This window comes from Penicillium taxi (assembly GCF_028828555.1).
Source record: "Penicillium taxi strain IBT 34144 chromosome Unknown utg000006l_segment0_segment0, whole genome shotgun sequence".
Classification (NCBI taxonomy): Eukaryota; Fungi; Ascomycota; class Eurotiomycetes; order Eurotiales; family Aspergillaceae; genus Penicillium; species Penicillium taxi.
In genome coordinates, this window is record NW_026643208.1 from 251,502 (window position 1) to 266,711 (window position 15,210).

General features: G+C 46.4%; 4 protein-coding genes across 4 annotated transcripts; 3 read left to right on the forward strand and 1 right to left on the reverse strand.

The window, feature by feature from the left end:
- Positions 1 to 1,478: 1,478 nt before the first annotated feature.
- N7495_009226 (glycoside hydrolase family 18 protein) lies at positions 1,479 to 3,061 on the forward strand (the record flags this gene model as incomplete). Its single annotated transcript, XM_057211877.1, has 5 exons — positions 1,479 to 1,616; positions 1,657 to 2,055; positions 2,111 to 2,170; positions 2,225 to 2,893; positions 2,954 to 3,061. 5 exons carry the CDS (start codon positions 1,479 to 1,481, stop codon positions 3,059 to 3,061), a joined length of 1,374 nt encoding a protein of 457 aa, XP_057058740.1.
- Positions 3,062 to 3,722: 661 nt separating this feature from the next.
- On the forward strand, positions 3,723 to 5,586 carry N7495_009227 (LLM class flavin-dependent oxidoreductase; the record flags this gene model as incomplete). The annotated part of the gene is made up of 8 exons (XM_057211878.1): positions 3,723 to 3,798; positions 3,847 to 3,987; positions 4,059 to 4,269; positions 4,330 to 4,342; positions 4,394 to 4,453; positions 4,503 to 5,059; positions 5,127 to 5,304; positions 5,359 to 5,586. 8 exons carry the CDS (start codon positions 3,723 to 3,725, stop codon positions 5,584 to 5,586), a joined length of 1,464 nt encoding a protein of 487 aa, XP_057058741.1.
- Positions 5,587 to 5,722: 136 nt separating this feature from the next.
- utp10 (snoRNA-binding rRNA-processing protein UTP10) lies at positions 5,723 to 11,256 on the reverse strand (the record flags this gene model as incomplete). Its single annotated transcript, XM_057211879.1, has 3 exons — positions 5,723 to 6,307; positions 6,366 to 10,827; positions 10,880 to 11,256. 3 exons carry the CDS (start codon positions 11,254 to 11,256, stop codon positions 5,723 to 5,725), a joined length of 5,424 nt encoding a protein of 1,807 aa, XP_057058742.1.
- Positions 11,257 to 11,506: 250 nt separating this feature from the next.
- Positions 11,507 to 14,708, forward strand: N7495_009229 (uncharacterized protein; the record flags this gene model as incomplete). The annotated part of the gene is made up of 3 exons (XM_057211880.1): positions 11,507 to 11,515; positions 11,581 to 13,740; positions 13,794 to 14,708. 3 exons carry the CDS (start codon positions 11,507 to 11,509, stop codon positions 14,706 to 14,708), a joined length of 3,084 nt encoding a protein of 1,027 aa, XP_057058743.1.
- Between the last annotated feature and the right edge of the window lie 502 nt (positions 14,709 to 15,210).

The window sequence follows — 15,210 nt, forward strand, 5'->3', positions numbered from 1 at the left end:
ATTTACGCTGTGCGCCCTTTAATCTATGTGCAAATAGGGAAGTTTTTATCCAGATAATGTCGAGGCCAAATGGATATTCGAAGAACCTAAACAAACTTAGCTGAACGAAATGAATTAATCAAGTTTGAAACGCTCTTTACTGTATCATGACTAGATTAGCAGTCTAAAACTTTGACTTAACAAGTTTGAATCTACTTTTCTTGTTTTTAACTGGAAAGGTAGTTTCAAACTTATAGATGATTCCTAATTTATCTATACGTACTTTGAAGTTTCCATTTTCCCTTCCCTTTACCGTTACACTTCAATAGGTCTTATCAATATGCCCATGTGGGTCATCTGCACATGGTAGTCGCATTTATCTATAATTCAACTTAAATAGGTATGGGGCATGTCGATGTGGTCATAAGCTGTACCCGAGTAGTACTAGATGCACTACACCTCAACATTTGGACCCCAAGCTCTAAGAGCTCGGAGAGACCATGAAATTTTATGGCAGTTATGCTTCATACTTATCAATTTACCGGGCTGAAGAAACACTCAATCAGTATTAGTGTCAATTTGATGGTCGCATGGCTGGTTACATTGGCTTATCTGCTGAGCCCCTGCAGCAAATGGCGCTCTTTACCTTTAACTGGCCTTTTCATTCGTCCGCCATCAACCCCAGATATGATAAGAGCTAATCATACTTGATGAAACTGTGACCCAAATCATGGACATTGATATCAATTTGAGGCTATCCCAGATTAGGGAAGCGATAACGAATTCAACTTCTTACTCATTTACATCATTGCATGACCGCTGAGATACACTCCGATCTTTTCAGATTATGAAATCAACATAGAAAAGTATGACTGTGCATCCGTCACCCAGTCCTCGGCATGAGATCAAACCACCGATTGGCTGAGGTTGAGTTCAACCACGAGGTATTTCCGCCCTGGAGTTTATTGTTGCTTACGATTCGACGACTTAGATATTGCTTTCCACTTGAATGCGACATTATGCGGCGAAGTCACCAGTTAATATCCACAAAAGTGCTAAATAAGGGCTTCCGAATGGTCCCATTGCCCTTTGAGGATTGTGGCGTCCTCGAGCCATTTTGCTAAGCTCCTAAAGCTTCCTCTCGATGATGTCTCCTGGACACGTTGCTCATGTGCCTATTCAGATGTGCAGATCCTCCCGAAGTTGCAGTATTTACATTGGCTGTTGGATTCCGCCTCCAATCTATATGATGCTACCGAAACTATGAAGAAGCGTTAGCATGGTAACTCTGAAGAGACCGTACCTTTTGGTCGCGTGAACATTTGAACCCTATACCAAATTAGGCAATTGGAGAATCCTCATTGTCGAAAATGAAAAGGCCAGGAAAAATATGATGTTGTTTGTTGAACTACAAATAATGACGTTGGGCCTCTTGAAATTTATTCATCCGTATTGCACAGATTTCCCACGAACAAGAACGTGGATTTTAAGGTCTCAATATGCTTCTGCTAAGTTCTTTAGTAATTGGCCTTGCACTGGTTGCAAATGCCTTTCCATCTTTTTCACGCGATAATACTGAGCTCGATACTCGTGATGATATCACTGGATATCGTTCAGTGGCATACTTCGTGAACTGGGTGAGTTCGTCAGACATTGTCCTTTTGATTCTTGTTATAGGAAAAGATTAATGTTGACTTGAATAAGGCCATCTACGGACGCGACTTCAATCCTCAGAATCTGACTGCCAGTACGTTGACACACGTTCTGTATGCTTTTGCCAACATTCAAACTACAGGAGAGGTCTACCTCTCAGACTCATGGGCCGACATCGACAAACACTACACAGGTGACTCATGGAATGATGTCGGCACTAATGTCTATGGCTGCGCCAAACAGTTATTCTTGTTGAAACAGAGTAATCGAAACCTGAAGACACTTCTATCTATCGGTGGCTGGTCATATTCTGGTAATTTCGCTGGTGCTTTGAGTACTGCGGCTGGCAGGGAACTATTTGCCTCGACTGCCGTCAGCTTGGTGACTAATCTTGGCTTTGACGGTGTTGATATTGACTGGGAAGTAAGTTTGAATCTTTGAGAAATCCATTCGTAATTCAAATTAACGCAGAATACAGTATCCCAGTGATGCCACGGAGGCTAGTAACTTTGTAGCGACGCTGCAGTTACTCCGATCGGTAAGTCCATCAAAAATATTATGCATGAGAGCCGTGAACTGAATATAATAATAGGAGCTGGATAGTTACAGCACCGCTAATTCGAGCGGTTATCATTTCTTGATTTCTGTTGCATGTCCCGCCGGTAAAACTAACCCAAATAAGCCCTATTGGAACCTTATAGAAACTCTGCTAACACATCGGCCAGGTCCTACACACTACCAGCAGCTTGATATCACAGGAATGAGCCAATATATTGATTTCTGGAACCTTATGGCATACGACTACTCTGGAAGTTGGGACACAGTCGCCGGCCATGATGCAAATGTATACGCATCCACCAGTAACGTGGCCAGCACGCCGTTCAACACTGATCAAGCCATTTCTTACTATATCTCCCAAGGCGTAGCTGCTAAAAACATAGTCTTGGGGATGCCATTATATGGCCGATCATTTATGGAAACCGACGGGCCAGGTACTAACTACAGCGGAATTGGAAGTGGAAGCTGGGAAAATGGTGTATGGGACTACAAAGCCCTACCTCTGACCGGAGCAGATGTCTTCGAGCTGGACCAGCCAGTTGCAAGTTACAGCTACGATTCATCCCAACGGATGATGGTTAGCTATGATACCCCTGCAGTTGTTCAGATGAAGGCGGCATACATTGAATCACAGGGTCTTGGTGGCAGTATGTGGTGGGAGAGCAGTGCTGATAAGACTGGGTCAGACAGTTTGATCGCGACGGTAAGCGACATTTTACTCGTTGTTTGTCGAAGAAGATAACTAACACGGACTTGCGAACAGGTTGTTAATGCCCTGGGCGGAACCAGTGCTTTAGATCAGAGCCAGAATGAGTTGAGCTATCCTGCTTCTGAGTATGCTAATCTTAGAGCTGGATTCCCTGCTAGCTAGGTAAGTGGTATATACCTTTCTGGGTTTGGAGGTTCGCTGCTTCATATGAAGAGAGTATTGGCTACGAGGGGAATCTATTTGGATCATTTGCTGAGGATCGGATATTGAAGATTTGTTACCCATGTAAGAAATACCTGATTGGCTCTAGCTTTTAATAGATATGCCGCCATTTTGAAGATTTCTACGTCCTGGTAGATTAAATCAGTTAGTTAGTCCATCCATATTTAGATGTGAGATCTTACCTAATGAATTTGATAATAACTTACTCCGCCGTAGTTAGTAGCTGACTTACAGATAAAGAATCTTGACATCATCCGAAATCTCTCGGCCGGAAGAAATCCATAAAAATATCAAAGGAAACAGTGGTAAGGTTTGAGTGGTGCATCTGATTAAGCGTAAGTTGAATCTGTCCAGTTATGATGTCTTTTTTCCTTGTGGTGTACTATGAGATCCCCATATGGCGCAATCTCAGCCCACATTGATGCTATAGATACGCTTCCGCACGACAGCATCTACGAAATGGCGTACTCAATCAAAATCTTGATATCAATTCACAAATAAAAGAGATTACCTGAGAGAGACATTCTAATCGTCTCTAACTTGGTGTGTCCGAATATCCTGTTCGACTTTAGAAGCAACCTTGGAAGTTCAAATTGAAATTATGACCGAAAACATAAATGCCACTGGAGATTTTCGTCCCCGAAAGTCATTAATTCTCAATGCCTTCGTTGAAATGTGTAAGTTATGTACTATCTTGCCTGAATAATAGCTCTGACCATACCAAGGCAGTGGACACCAGTCGCCAGGACTCTGGCGCCACCCAGAAGATGAATCTCATCGGTTCAACGATATTGATCATTGGATTGAGCTGGCGAAGCTTCTCGAGTCAGCGAAGTTCCATGCAATTTTCATTGCCGATGTCCTTGGTAAGTCCAATTATAAGTAAGTCGAAGATCATGTAGACTCGCGCTAATTTGGGCCAACTTGGAACTTTTAGGAGGCTATGATGTGTATAAAGGACCACGAAACCTGGAACCGGCTATTACTTCCGGTGCGCAGTGGCCTGTCAATGAGCCTTTGGCTTATGTACCAGCTATGGCATCCGCAACAAATAATATTAGTTTCGGCGTGACAGTCACAACGACATATGAACAGCCATACCACCTCGCGAGGCGTCTATCGACGATAGACCATCTCACCAAGGGACGGTATGTAATCTGAAAACTTTTTGACTTTTGTTTTGATAGTAACTAATTGAACTTGAACAGTCTGGGCTGGAATGTGAGAAATTTGTTTTCAAAACGTCGAGCTATGAGCTGACATTTCGTATAGGTTGTGACCGGATATCTTGACTCAGCTGCTCGTAATTTGGGCGAAGCTGAACAGCCACTAGTAGGTCTCGATTAGCAGCTGCCATGTTCCCATATTAACACTTTAATAGCACGATCAAAGATATTCTTTGGCTGAGGAATATATCAAGGTCACATACAAGCTTTGGGAGTCATCTTGGCGCCAAGATGCGGTTGTTCTTGACCGCGAGCGAGGAATCTACACAGATCCAGCCCGCGTTCGCGAGATCAATCATGCCGGGAAGTACTATAACGTGCCCGGCCCTCATATCTGCCAGCCTAGTCCGCAGCGAACACCGGTAATTCTCCAGGCCGGCACATCCAAGGCTGGAAAGGCCTTTGCGGCCCAGCATGCCGAAGCCATTTTCGTAGCTGGACATAGCCCATCCGTGGTTGCGAAGAATATCACAGAAATTAGACAGCTGGCGAAGACTGAGTACGGCCGGGATCCACAGAGCATCAAGTTCCTGTCTCTACTTTGCCCTGTTCTCGGTCGGACAGAGGAAGAGGCCGTGAAGAAGTTTGAGTCTTACCGCAGCCTGGGATCGATTGATGGAGCGTTGGCATTGTTTGGAGGCTGGACGGGGATTGACCTCAGTAAATACGGCGATGATGAGGAATTGCGACATGTTGAAAGCAATGCTATCCGGTAAGCGGCATGCCTTTTTTGAAAACATTTCTAACAGCTAATGTTTTATCTCGTGTGTCTTGTTCAGGTCAGCTGTCGAGGGCTGGTCTAAAGCATCCCCAGGAGTTGCCAAATGGACGAAACAGACAGTAGGTCAGCATATCACTGTCGGTGGACTCGGTTCCACTCCTGTTGGCACACCAGCCCAAGTCGCTGATGAAATGGAGCGGTGGGTGGAAGAAGCCGATGTAGATGGATTCAACCTGGTCAGTTGCTGATTGTCTTGCCTACACAAAATTTGTCTAACAAGCTTTTCCAAGGCATACGCGGTGATGCCGGGCTCATTCAAGGATATAATCGAGCTTTTGATCCCCGAACTTCGTCGCCGGGGTCTCTTTTGGGATGACTACGCGGTGCCTAAGGGAACTTTCCGCGAGAATTTGTATGCGAAAGCCGGTCAATCGGGTCCTCGCGAAGATCATCCAGCAGCGAAATACCGCTGGAAGGCCGGTATTGACGCCGCAAGTCACAAAATTCCTGAGAACTAAAGGGGAAACATGAAGTAACACTTTTAACATGAATATGACTATTTTTTTTTTCGCAGATGTAGCGCATGCCCATGGCTCTATTTTTAATAACGCCAGCCCATATGCGGAAGTTGTATAAATCACAGTACATAAAAGATCAGGTCAGCATATCATCAAGTCGCTCACCCAGCACACCTTCTATTTGCTTCACCCATTTGCGCACTTCTCTCTCAACACTCTCATCCTCATCTTCCATCAATTCACTGATATATGGCAGCATCTCTGGAAGAAGTGCGAGCCACTCCTCTCCAAGGTTCTCGGTGAGAGCCTGCTCTGCCTTCAGGGCTGCAAGACGAGTAAGGGGGTTATCACCGCCAGCCGCCTTAGCATTGGGCGCAGTTGATGGGCGGAGATACCTCATCAATTGCTTATTCAGTTCCTTGTGGTTGTCGGTACCATCAGCTGCAATGGCTAATTCTGTAATCGTAGGAATGACCTCTTCAATCACAAGTTCAGTGGTTTTGGAAGTAACTGCATGTCGCAGCTGTGCAATCAAGGGACCAGAGATGCTAGTGAGGTGCGAAGGCGACTGCCAGAATTCATCCTGATCATGTTCGAATGAGTTGCGGAGCATGCGCAGGGTTGCCAGCCACAATAGCTTGGTGCTCTTCGCCGGACCGATAGTGCTCAAAGTTTCGACAACATTATCCATAATGTAGCTGGAATATCCGGTAACGATAGACTACAAAGGTGGTTAGAAAGAGTGGATACAAAAATTGAAGCAGTCAAACCCAACATACCTGGAGTGTGCCAAAGAAGACTTGGAGGAACTTGTAGAAGGTTGTAAGTCGAGACAACTGACTCTGTTCGTCCTGTTTAGATGCACCAGTTGTGGCCCATTCCACGAACTTGACAAATAGCGGACGGAATGTGCTGTCATTAAGCTTGTAAATCATTTTGATGGTGATATCGTTCAGAGCGCTCTCCGCCTCATCTAGGTCCCCGGCATCAAAGTCAGCCTGCTCGCCGAGGGCTGTCTGCTCGCGCCGCAGATCAAATGCCTTGAAAAGAATCTTGGAGAGAATTTCGACATTCTTCGCAATTACAGATTTAGGGTTCTTCTCAACGGCGAGATTGAGGACTTCCAAAACCTCGTTGGTGGCCGTGGGGCCGGCTTTGACGGCTTGTTGCCAATTACGATCAATTGTGCCAAGAGTGACTGTGAGATCCATCTTGCGCGATGCCATCAACCTAAGAGCTTCCAGACGAGCCTCATCAGAGCTCTCCTCAAGATCTGAATTAGTGGACTTGAAAGAAAGCAGCATAATTTTGTCGAGGTGAACGGCCGAGATCATAAACGGCAGGTGAACAAGTAGTGCAGAGAATAGCGAGAATACTGCATCGTGTAGACGCACGTTCCCTTTTCCAGGGATCAGGCTGATCTCCAACAATTTCAAGGATTGGCTCAGTGTATCGGGAAGCGCAGGAATCATTGCTTGACCAAGAACCTCAGCCATAGAGGCAAGACACAGCACGCCCATGATGCGGATACGCTCATCTTCTTGGCCCAAGCAAGAGGGACTGGCGACAACCTTGGCAGCACTGATGACCTTCGATGGATCCTTGCGACCGTATTTCTCGGTGATGCGATCAATGCAGGTGACAGCGGCGTGCTTGAGCATAGTATCGGGCGATGATTCAATGATGCCGACGAGGATGGGCAAGAAGTCAAGGACACGGTTTTGCGACTCATTGTCACGTTCAGGGGTTTGGCGCAGGCGGTTCTCTAGTAGTCTGAGGACCTTGCGGCGTAGGTTGTTGTCGGGGCCTTGTAGCAACACTTCAATGGTATCAAGGAAGTCGACAAGGGACAATGTACCAAACAAGGAGCCCAGAACCTCACCACATGCCTGGTTAACAGGTTTCATGTTCTGTACAGATTCGCCGATGGCTAGGACCTGTTCCAAGACCCGAGAGAAGCAAGCGCGGACTTGATCTGCGACCTCGTTCTGGATCTCGAATGCGACTTCCAATTTCGATTTGAGAGTAGAGTGCTTGAACAAGTGAGCAAGGTCCCGAAGCAAGTCGATGGCAACCTTTTGAGGATCGCGACCGTCATCGCTACCAATACCAAGTAGAACCCGGGAGATTCCAGGTTTAGTTTTGAGCGAATCGATGACAAGGTTGAGATATTTACTGTATGTCGTGAGTTCGACGACAGGAGAAGTGTCAGAGACTAGACCGCTCATCAGAGTGAGCACATCCTTGTCAGTTGAGTATCTATTGGCGAGCATGGCGAGAACAGCAAAGAGGAAATCTTGCGTGCCTAGCTTGCTGATCAGTGCGTGGAAGAGACGCAGACGACGGTGAGATGGAATGTGTTCGAATGCAGCCGTGAAGCTTAGAAGCAGCTCCGAAGTGCCTGAGACGATGTCTCGCTTCTGGTTTCGCAGAGACTGTATAAGCGCTGGGACAACTTGTTCAATGGTTTGATCGATAACAGAGACTGAATAGTCGTCGTCCTTTCGGAGAACGCTGGATCCCATGAACGTAAAGATTGGCATCACGCTGTGTAGTACGAGCTCAGGAGCAATGACAGATAATCCAGAAACAAGAAGAAGGGCGGCATTTTGGACTTGAGGGCTCTCAGTTGTGCGCACACAGTCAACCACCAGATCGGCGCGGATGACTGAAGTATCAAAGAGCGGTTTAGGCAAGCCCTTGGACTTGTTGACAATAGCTAGAAGGCTACCCAAAGTCAAGCTCAAGAGGTAGCTCATTCCAGATTGAATTTGTGCCTTGAAATGGTGAAGAGCAGCAAGAGTCTGGAATAAGCCATCTGCTAATTCTGGATGGAGATCTGGGCGAGAACTATCAACAATCTCCAAAATGAACGTCATTTTCTCCATGAGCTTGCTGAGTTCTGCCTCGCTCTTAATATTCATGGCAACCATATTATTCTGACTGGTACGTCTACGCTTTGGTGCCGGACCGACAGACTCCATATCAGTCAGGGAAACTGGAATCTTCTTGACAAAGTTCACAAGAACAGCGCCGGAGAGTTCAACACTGCGTAGAACATCGCGACAGTTTTCTGCCACCGCGCTATCCTCTCCGAAAAGTTCAAGTGAAATGTCAAGAAGTTTCTCTGACGCCTTCGATTGACCTTCTTCGGGGGTCTTTGACCAAATTTCTTTCATACGCAGGAAAACAGCTGTCATGAACGATGGTCGCACGGACTGAGAAGTAATGTTAGACACAAAGATCTGGATAGCTTCAATCTCCTTAGCAGAAACGATTGCGACGACCTCTTGCTCTACTACAGAAGTAGACAAGCGTTCCTTGGCACAAATATCGTCGACCTCTTTCTGAGTCAGGTCACGCCAATTCTCGAGAAGAGGGAGAAGTGCCTTCGTGCGAGTCGTTCCCGGGACCTTTTGGACAGTATTGAGTAGTCGTAGTAAGCCAAGTTTGGGTCCAAAGACAGGGATTTGAATGGCATGGGAGCAGAGGAAAGTGAAAAGACCAGTGCGAACAGACTTCTTCAGCTCTGAGGCTCCAGAGTCTTCTGACAAAACCGATCCACGCATGGCTGAGTCAATAACCTTGCCAATATGATCTGGGTCAAGGATGTACTCCTCCATGCCAGGGAGGAAGGCGTCATCCATCACCTTGTGCATATCTCGGCTAGAAAGCCAAGAAAGGCCTGTGGATTTCTCACCCTTGCCGTAGATCGTGTCTTGAGCCCATTTATTGACGGTGGTATCATCAGTGTTCTTGGCATTCTTGAAGTGAGAGCCAAGAATTGCCAAGATACCAGTAGCTTGTCGGCGAATCCGCTCTGACGGATCGGCGAGGGCAACGAGGATAAAGGGTAAAAGTGCCTGGAAGTCGACTTCAGAAGATGTCGATGAAAGAGTAGAAGAGATAGCATTCAGAGCAGCCACTTTAGTTCCAATGGGGTAAGATCCGGAAAACACCCGAGTGAAAAAAGACAGATACTGAGGGCTCGTAATCGCGTCTGCTTTACCAAGGATTGGTAAATTGATGAACTGGGAGAGTTTGGTTTCAGACTCAATAGCCATGGCAAATACTTGTACGAGATTGTCGAATACGGAGGAGGATTGCACGCCGAGGAATGACGATGAGAACTGGGGTTCTTTGGTCAGGGATTCGAGAGCAGGCGTGAACGTATCCACAATCTGAGCATTGTCCGCGTCCTCCATAATCACATCCTCAATCGCCTTGTCGGGAACCGGCCCATCTATAACAGTTTGCAAGTTATGTTCGAGAGCTGGGATATTGAAAGATGCTTCAGCGATAGTTTGTTGAAAGACGTGCTGGATAGCGCTGGAGCGGCTAAAGCTCTGAACCAATTCAGCAAGGTAAGTCTGAGTGTCCAAAGACATGCCACGGGTTTTTTCGATGTTACTTCCAGCCTTGAGAACCATGGTGATTGCTTCTTTGAGGTCGTCTTCCTTCAAGACCGCAGCCTCGAAGATAGAGGTTAGCAAAATCAGGCGGCTGTTGTCCTTTTGCTGGTTCAACTCGCATAGACAGCCAGAAATGATGCCCAGGAAGAGCTTGGAGGTTTTATATTGGCTTGTGAGTTCTGACAACTTGTGGAGAGGGGTTTCCAAACGTAGAATCGCTTTGAAGACCTTCTTGGGCAGGCTGACGGAGGGTCTTTGTTCTGCGAGGACAGACAAACAGATAATACCTGAACTTACGGTTTCCTTAGTCCAGGAAATAGCCACGCTCTCCATCAAGCCATCGAGAAGATCGTCTGCAAGCAAGGCTTTTTGAGCCAAGACAACAGAAATCATATAGCAGCTGATGATCAACTCCGGAACCTTCTTCATTGTGAATGCGCTGCTGAGCACTGGTAGGACTCGAAGGATGATATCCTCATGTTTTTGTTTCTCAGCTTCTCGTCTGCCAGCACGAGCACCATCTAGCATGCCTGCTACTGCCTCTGTAATGAGACCGGCCCAAAAGGAGAGTAGTGCATGGTTCTGGGCACCCTGTCGGCAAGATTTCAAGACATAATCGTTGAAAGAGGAAAAAAACAATTTGTTTGTAGTTGCGCTATGCACAAGCGGGTGACGGGGTGGGTTCACTAGGCTAGCTTTGTACGGGTGAAGGACTTTGAAAGTTGGCGTGAGATCCTTGGGCAAAATCGAGAGAAGATTCAAAAAGAGGGGTGTTGTGTGATAGGGTAGGAACGTCAGTATCATAGGAGCCAGGTTGTACTCATGAGATCTATCATTGTGGTTAGTTGTATTCTGTCAAAACAAAGCCTCAAACAACATACCTGAATCGCCTCACTAACCAGTCCACTGCTTTTACCGCTGGACTCAACTGCAATCTGCCCCCAACAAGCACCAAGAAAGACTGGATCACTGTATCGAGTTCATTGTTTTGAGTGGTGTTCATCTGAGTGCGATCTTCAGACTTGCTCTGTTCACTGAAAATTGATCGCTCAAACTCCTCGAACCGACTGTCCAAAGAACACAGCTCCCGGAATCCTTCATGACAGATCTCATAAATTGTGTCAAAATCTTGTACGCCTGCAACTTTAGCGTCAAAGATCAATGACTGCGAGTGAGAGATCCGCTGCGACTTTAGGTCAAGCTCGTGCGACGACTTTGCCGCAATTTGCGACAGCTGTGCTGCAAGAGAGGAGGCCATAGTGGAAGGACTTGGTGGTATTTCTTAGACGAAATTGCTATAATCCATCTCTTATTACCAAATTAGTGAAGTGGTATTAAGTAATTGAGATATGTGTAGGGCGACGAGATCTAGTATCTGGTTGCGCGCAATTTTTTTTTCTGCCACATGCTTACCGCCCACTCTTTCTCTCTTCCAACCCTTACCGGATAAATATTCCGCCGTTAATCCGAATCTCTTTCCATATTGATACCTTTCATCGGCCTTAACTATGACAAAGGTATGCTTCTCTCAAATTTAATCTCCATTATCTTTTCATTGGCACATTTAACACATGTACTATAGCGCAAGAGACCCATCCCGAGTTTTGGAAGTTACAAACCTCCTGCTCAACCTTTTCGACCACCGGCTGATAGTGCTCATCAGTTGAAATCAACTGATACCAAAAAACACAGCCGAGTCCGTCAAAGTCAAGGGGGTCATTCTGTTGGCTGGGAAACACAGACTGACCCGCGTCAACTATCTGATGGTGACCTCTTCTGTATTGATACTAAGGGTGATCCCTCAATCCTGAAGAATGCTTACATCGGTGGAGGATTGTCTAACCGCGGTCATGTACCTGTGGATGCAGGTAATTCGAACAAGGGCCTCCTGAGTACCCCCCATAAGCGCACAAATACGCCCGAGCGTGTCGCTTTTGTGAGCTCTCGAGGTCTTCCAGATTCTGATCTTGATGGGACGAATGACCTCATCCATTTTGACAATGACGATAGTGAAGAGATTCTACGTGACGCGAGCCCTAATGTAGAAACAGAACATGAGAGCATCACCTCTAGTATCAAAGCTGAAAAGGAAATACTGGCTCGCAACCAGGAGCTGTGGCGCGCAACGAAAGAGGATCCCAAAAGTGTTGATGCGTGGTTAGCCCTGATTCAACATCAGGATCTCTTGCTGCGAGATCGTGAGGCATCATCAAAACCACTAAACACTGCCACGCAGCAAACTCTGGCCAGCAGCAGAATATCTCTGTATGAGGATGCCATTTCGAAAGTCGGAAATTCGCCCCGCAAAGACATATTGATCATTGGCTGGTTGCAGGAAGGAGCATGTCTGTGGGATAGGTCTAAGTTGTTGGAGCAGTGGCAATCAGCATTGGCCAACAACCCCCAGTTCATTGCTCTATGGATGAAATACATTGACTTTCGGCACACTGACTATCCATCATTCACATTTGTCGATTGCCTCATGCTGTATCAGGAGTGCCTACGAATGAATGCCTCTGTGACCAGTGGAGATCAAAAGTGGGTCAACCTTTGCTATATCTTTCTGCGAATGACTCTCTTTCTACGAGAGGCGGGCTATGTTGAGTATGCAGTTGGTCTCTGGCAAGCGGTTCTCGAATTCTGTTGCTTTGCACCGACAGAGTTTGCTGATCACACCGTTGGAGACAAGACACAAGCACTCTCGTCATTTCATCGATTCTGGACATCCGAATCAGCCAGAATTGGGGATTCCGGCGCAGCTGGCTGGCGAAGCACCACCACGACGAAAGTGATTCCTGTCACCCAGCACACCGCTACCTTCAACTCTTCCGATCCTCTGCGCAGCTGGGTCGAGGCAGAGAGGGACAATATCTCTAAGAATCAAATGCCGTCGCGTGCGTTTGACGTGCTCGATCCTTCTTCTAACGCTGCCTTTCACACTCTGCTAGCTGACGACGTCGTTGAATCCTTGGACTTCTTTTGGGGGTTGAACTCGTTAAATACACTGATAGATGCATTTCACAATTTCTGCTATCTCCCGCCTCTTTCTCCAACCCGAGGCTGGATCCAAGATAATCTCACTCACAATGAGTTTGTGGACGACTATCGACTGGGCCTCTCTGCTTGGATGCCTCCTAAAGACCAATCTCCAGCTTTACCTACCGTCTTTCCAATCTCGAACTTTGTTATAACAACGGAAACATTGTTCCCCTCTAAGAATTGGTTCTCATTCTTCTACGCATGGAGTAAAGACGATTTTTCTAGTTGGGTCAGTCGTTGTGCCTGGGTCCGTAGAGCGTTGCGGGCTTTGATGGAACGCTATTCTTCGAATGATGCCCTCGCGGAGCACATTTTGGCCTTTGAATTCGCGTGCTCTCCCGTGAAAGCGAAATCACTCGCAAAAAAGGTCCTCAGCCGCGGTCAGTCACGTCTCCGTATATGGAACGCATACGCTCTTATGCTATCACAGAATGGCGAACACGAGTCTGCCAACTCTGTACGAATGAGGGTCTGTGAACACCTGAAACAGTCTAGGGATGTTAATACTTCGGAATGGGCTCTTTTTTGGCACTCGTGGATTTGGTCCTTTATCGCTCAAAAAGACCTCAGGCAAGCAATCTACCTTATTAATCGCTTGCCCAAAGTTATCGGCGGAATGTCAGATTGCTCTTGGGATGTGACACAGATTTCCGCAAGTGATGAGGAGGTGATGTCAGCTATAACTTTCAAAATACTGGAGAATGTAAGTACCTTCATTATAAGAAAAAAAGATCAAAGTCCAACGATATACTCTAGGGTATTCATGCACTCCAGCTGGAAGCATTGAGCAAATCAGATTGGCGAACCTTCGTCATCTACACTGATTGTTTAGCAATCAGCTCATATTTCGCAGGGGCGGAAGCACTGAGCTTTTACAGCAAGGCCGTTTCCGAACTGGAATGGTATTGCAAGACCGACATAGCAGAGGCGAAGGAACTGATACATCAGTCTCGCTCAAAACTTGTCTTTCATTTTATGAAAAACCCCTCCGAGGCCCGCAATCATATGATGTCGCGCAAACAATTCAGCCCGCTCGAGTTTCGTAACTTGTTGAAAGAGAGTCTGGTCTTGTTCCCGCAGAACACAATGTTCTTGTCTTTGATGTTGTGGAATGAGTCGAAAGTTTCCTTCAAGGAGCGGATATTTGACCCGTGGGCTGCTATCAGCTCACATGACATGTATCGTTCCCACTCCACCTCCTTGTTTGCCATTTACGTTGATCTTTTTCGCTCGCCTTCTCACCGTACTAGGGAGGTATTCGAAAAGGTTCTCGATGAGCATCCAGAATTCGGACAGTTCGCAACCGCCGACAGTGACAAGAATCTCACCTACGCCAATCGCAACGCCAGATCATGTCTTACTATTTGGAAGCTCTATGTACTCTTTGAGCTGTATTCAACTAAGGATCTCAAGGCAGCCAAGGCAGTTTTCTACCGAGCGATCAGTGCCTGTCCCTGGTCGAAGGAGCTTGTGATGCTTGGCTTTGAGCACCTGCGAGATGACTTATATAACTTTGAGAGAGGCAGGTTCAATGGAAAGGGCCTCAGCTTGGAAGACCTTCAAAAGATCTATACACTCCTCCACGATCGACAGCTGCGCGTGCATGTTGATAGCCCAAATTTCATGGATCTCGACAAACAGGCAGAAAATGCAACTTCCGGTGCAATTTGAGGGGTTGCCTCGGAGAGAATGGGCATAACTATGATGGAGATATCTGAGATGATCGGTTTGATGCTGTGGATCCGGTATTTTGCTACCTCGGTGCTTCCCAAGGTTCCTCATCAAATATGGCTATATTCGTTACTTGGGCCTAGATACAGATGAAAATGCTGTGTTGTAGCGTGCTAGAGAACAATAACATGAGATATTTTTAATTTTTCTTTACATTGAAAGAGCACTGAAAGCTTTCAAATCAGTCTTGTCATAAATGTAGCAAGTTCTGTCATTCGCAATGCTCAATTGATACCATTACACCCAATCACCACGTTGAATCAAAAAGTACAACCATTTGGAAGAAGAAATAGTTTATTCTATCCAAATGCACAGAATCGAGCTGTCGTAAATATAATACAGGGGCTTGGGTCCGACGCAATTGCACTGCATAACGAGCGGACACAGAGCAAAGATAGAGAAACTCGTCATTCATAATATCGTATGCGATGAACTTTGTAGC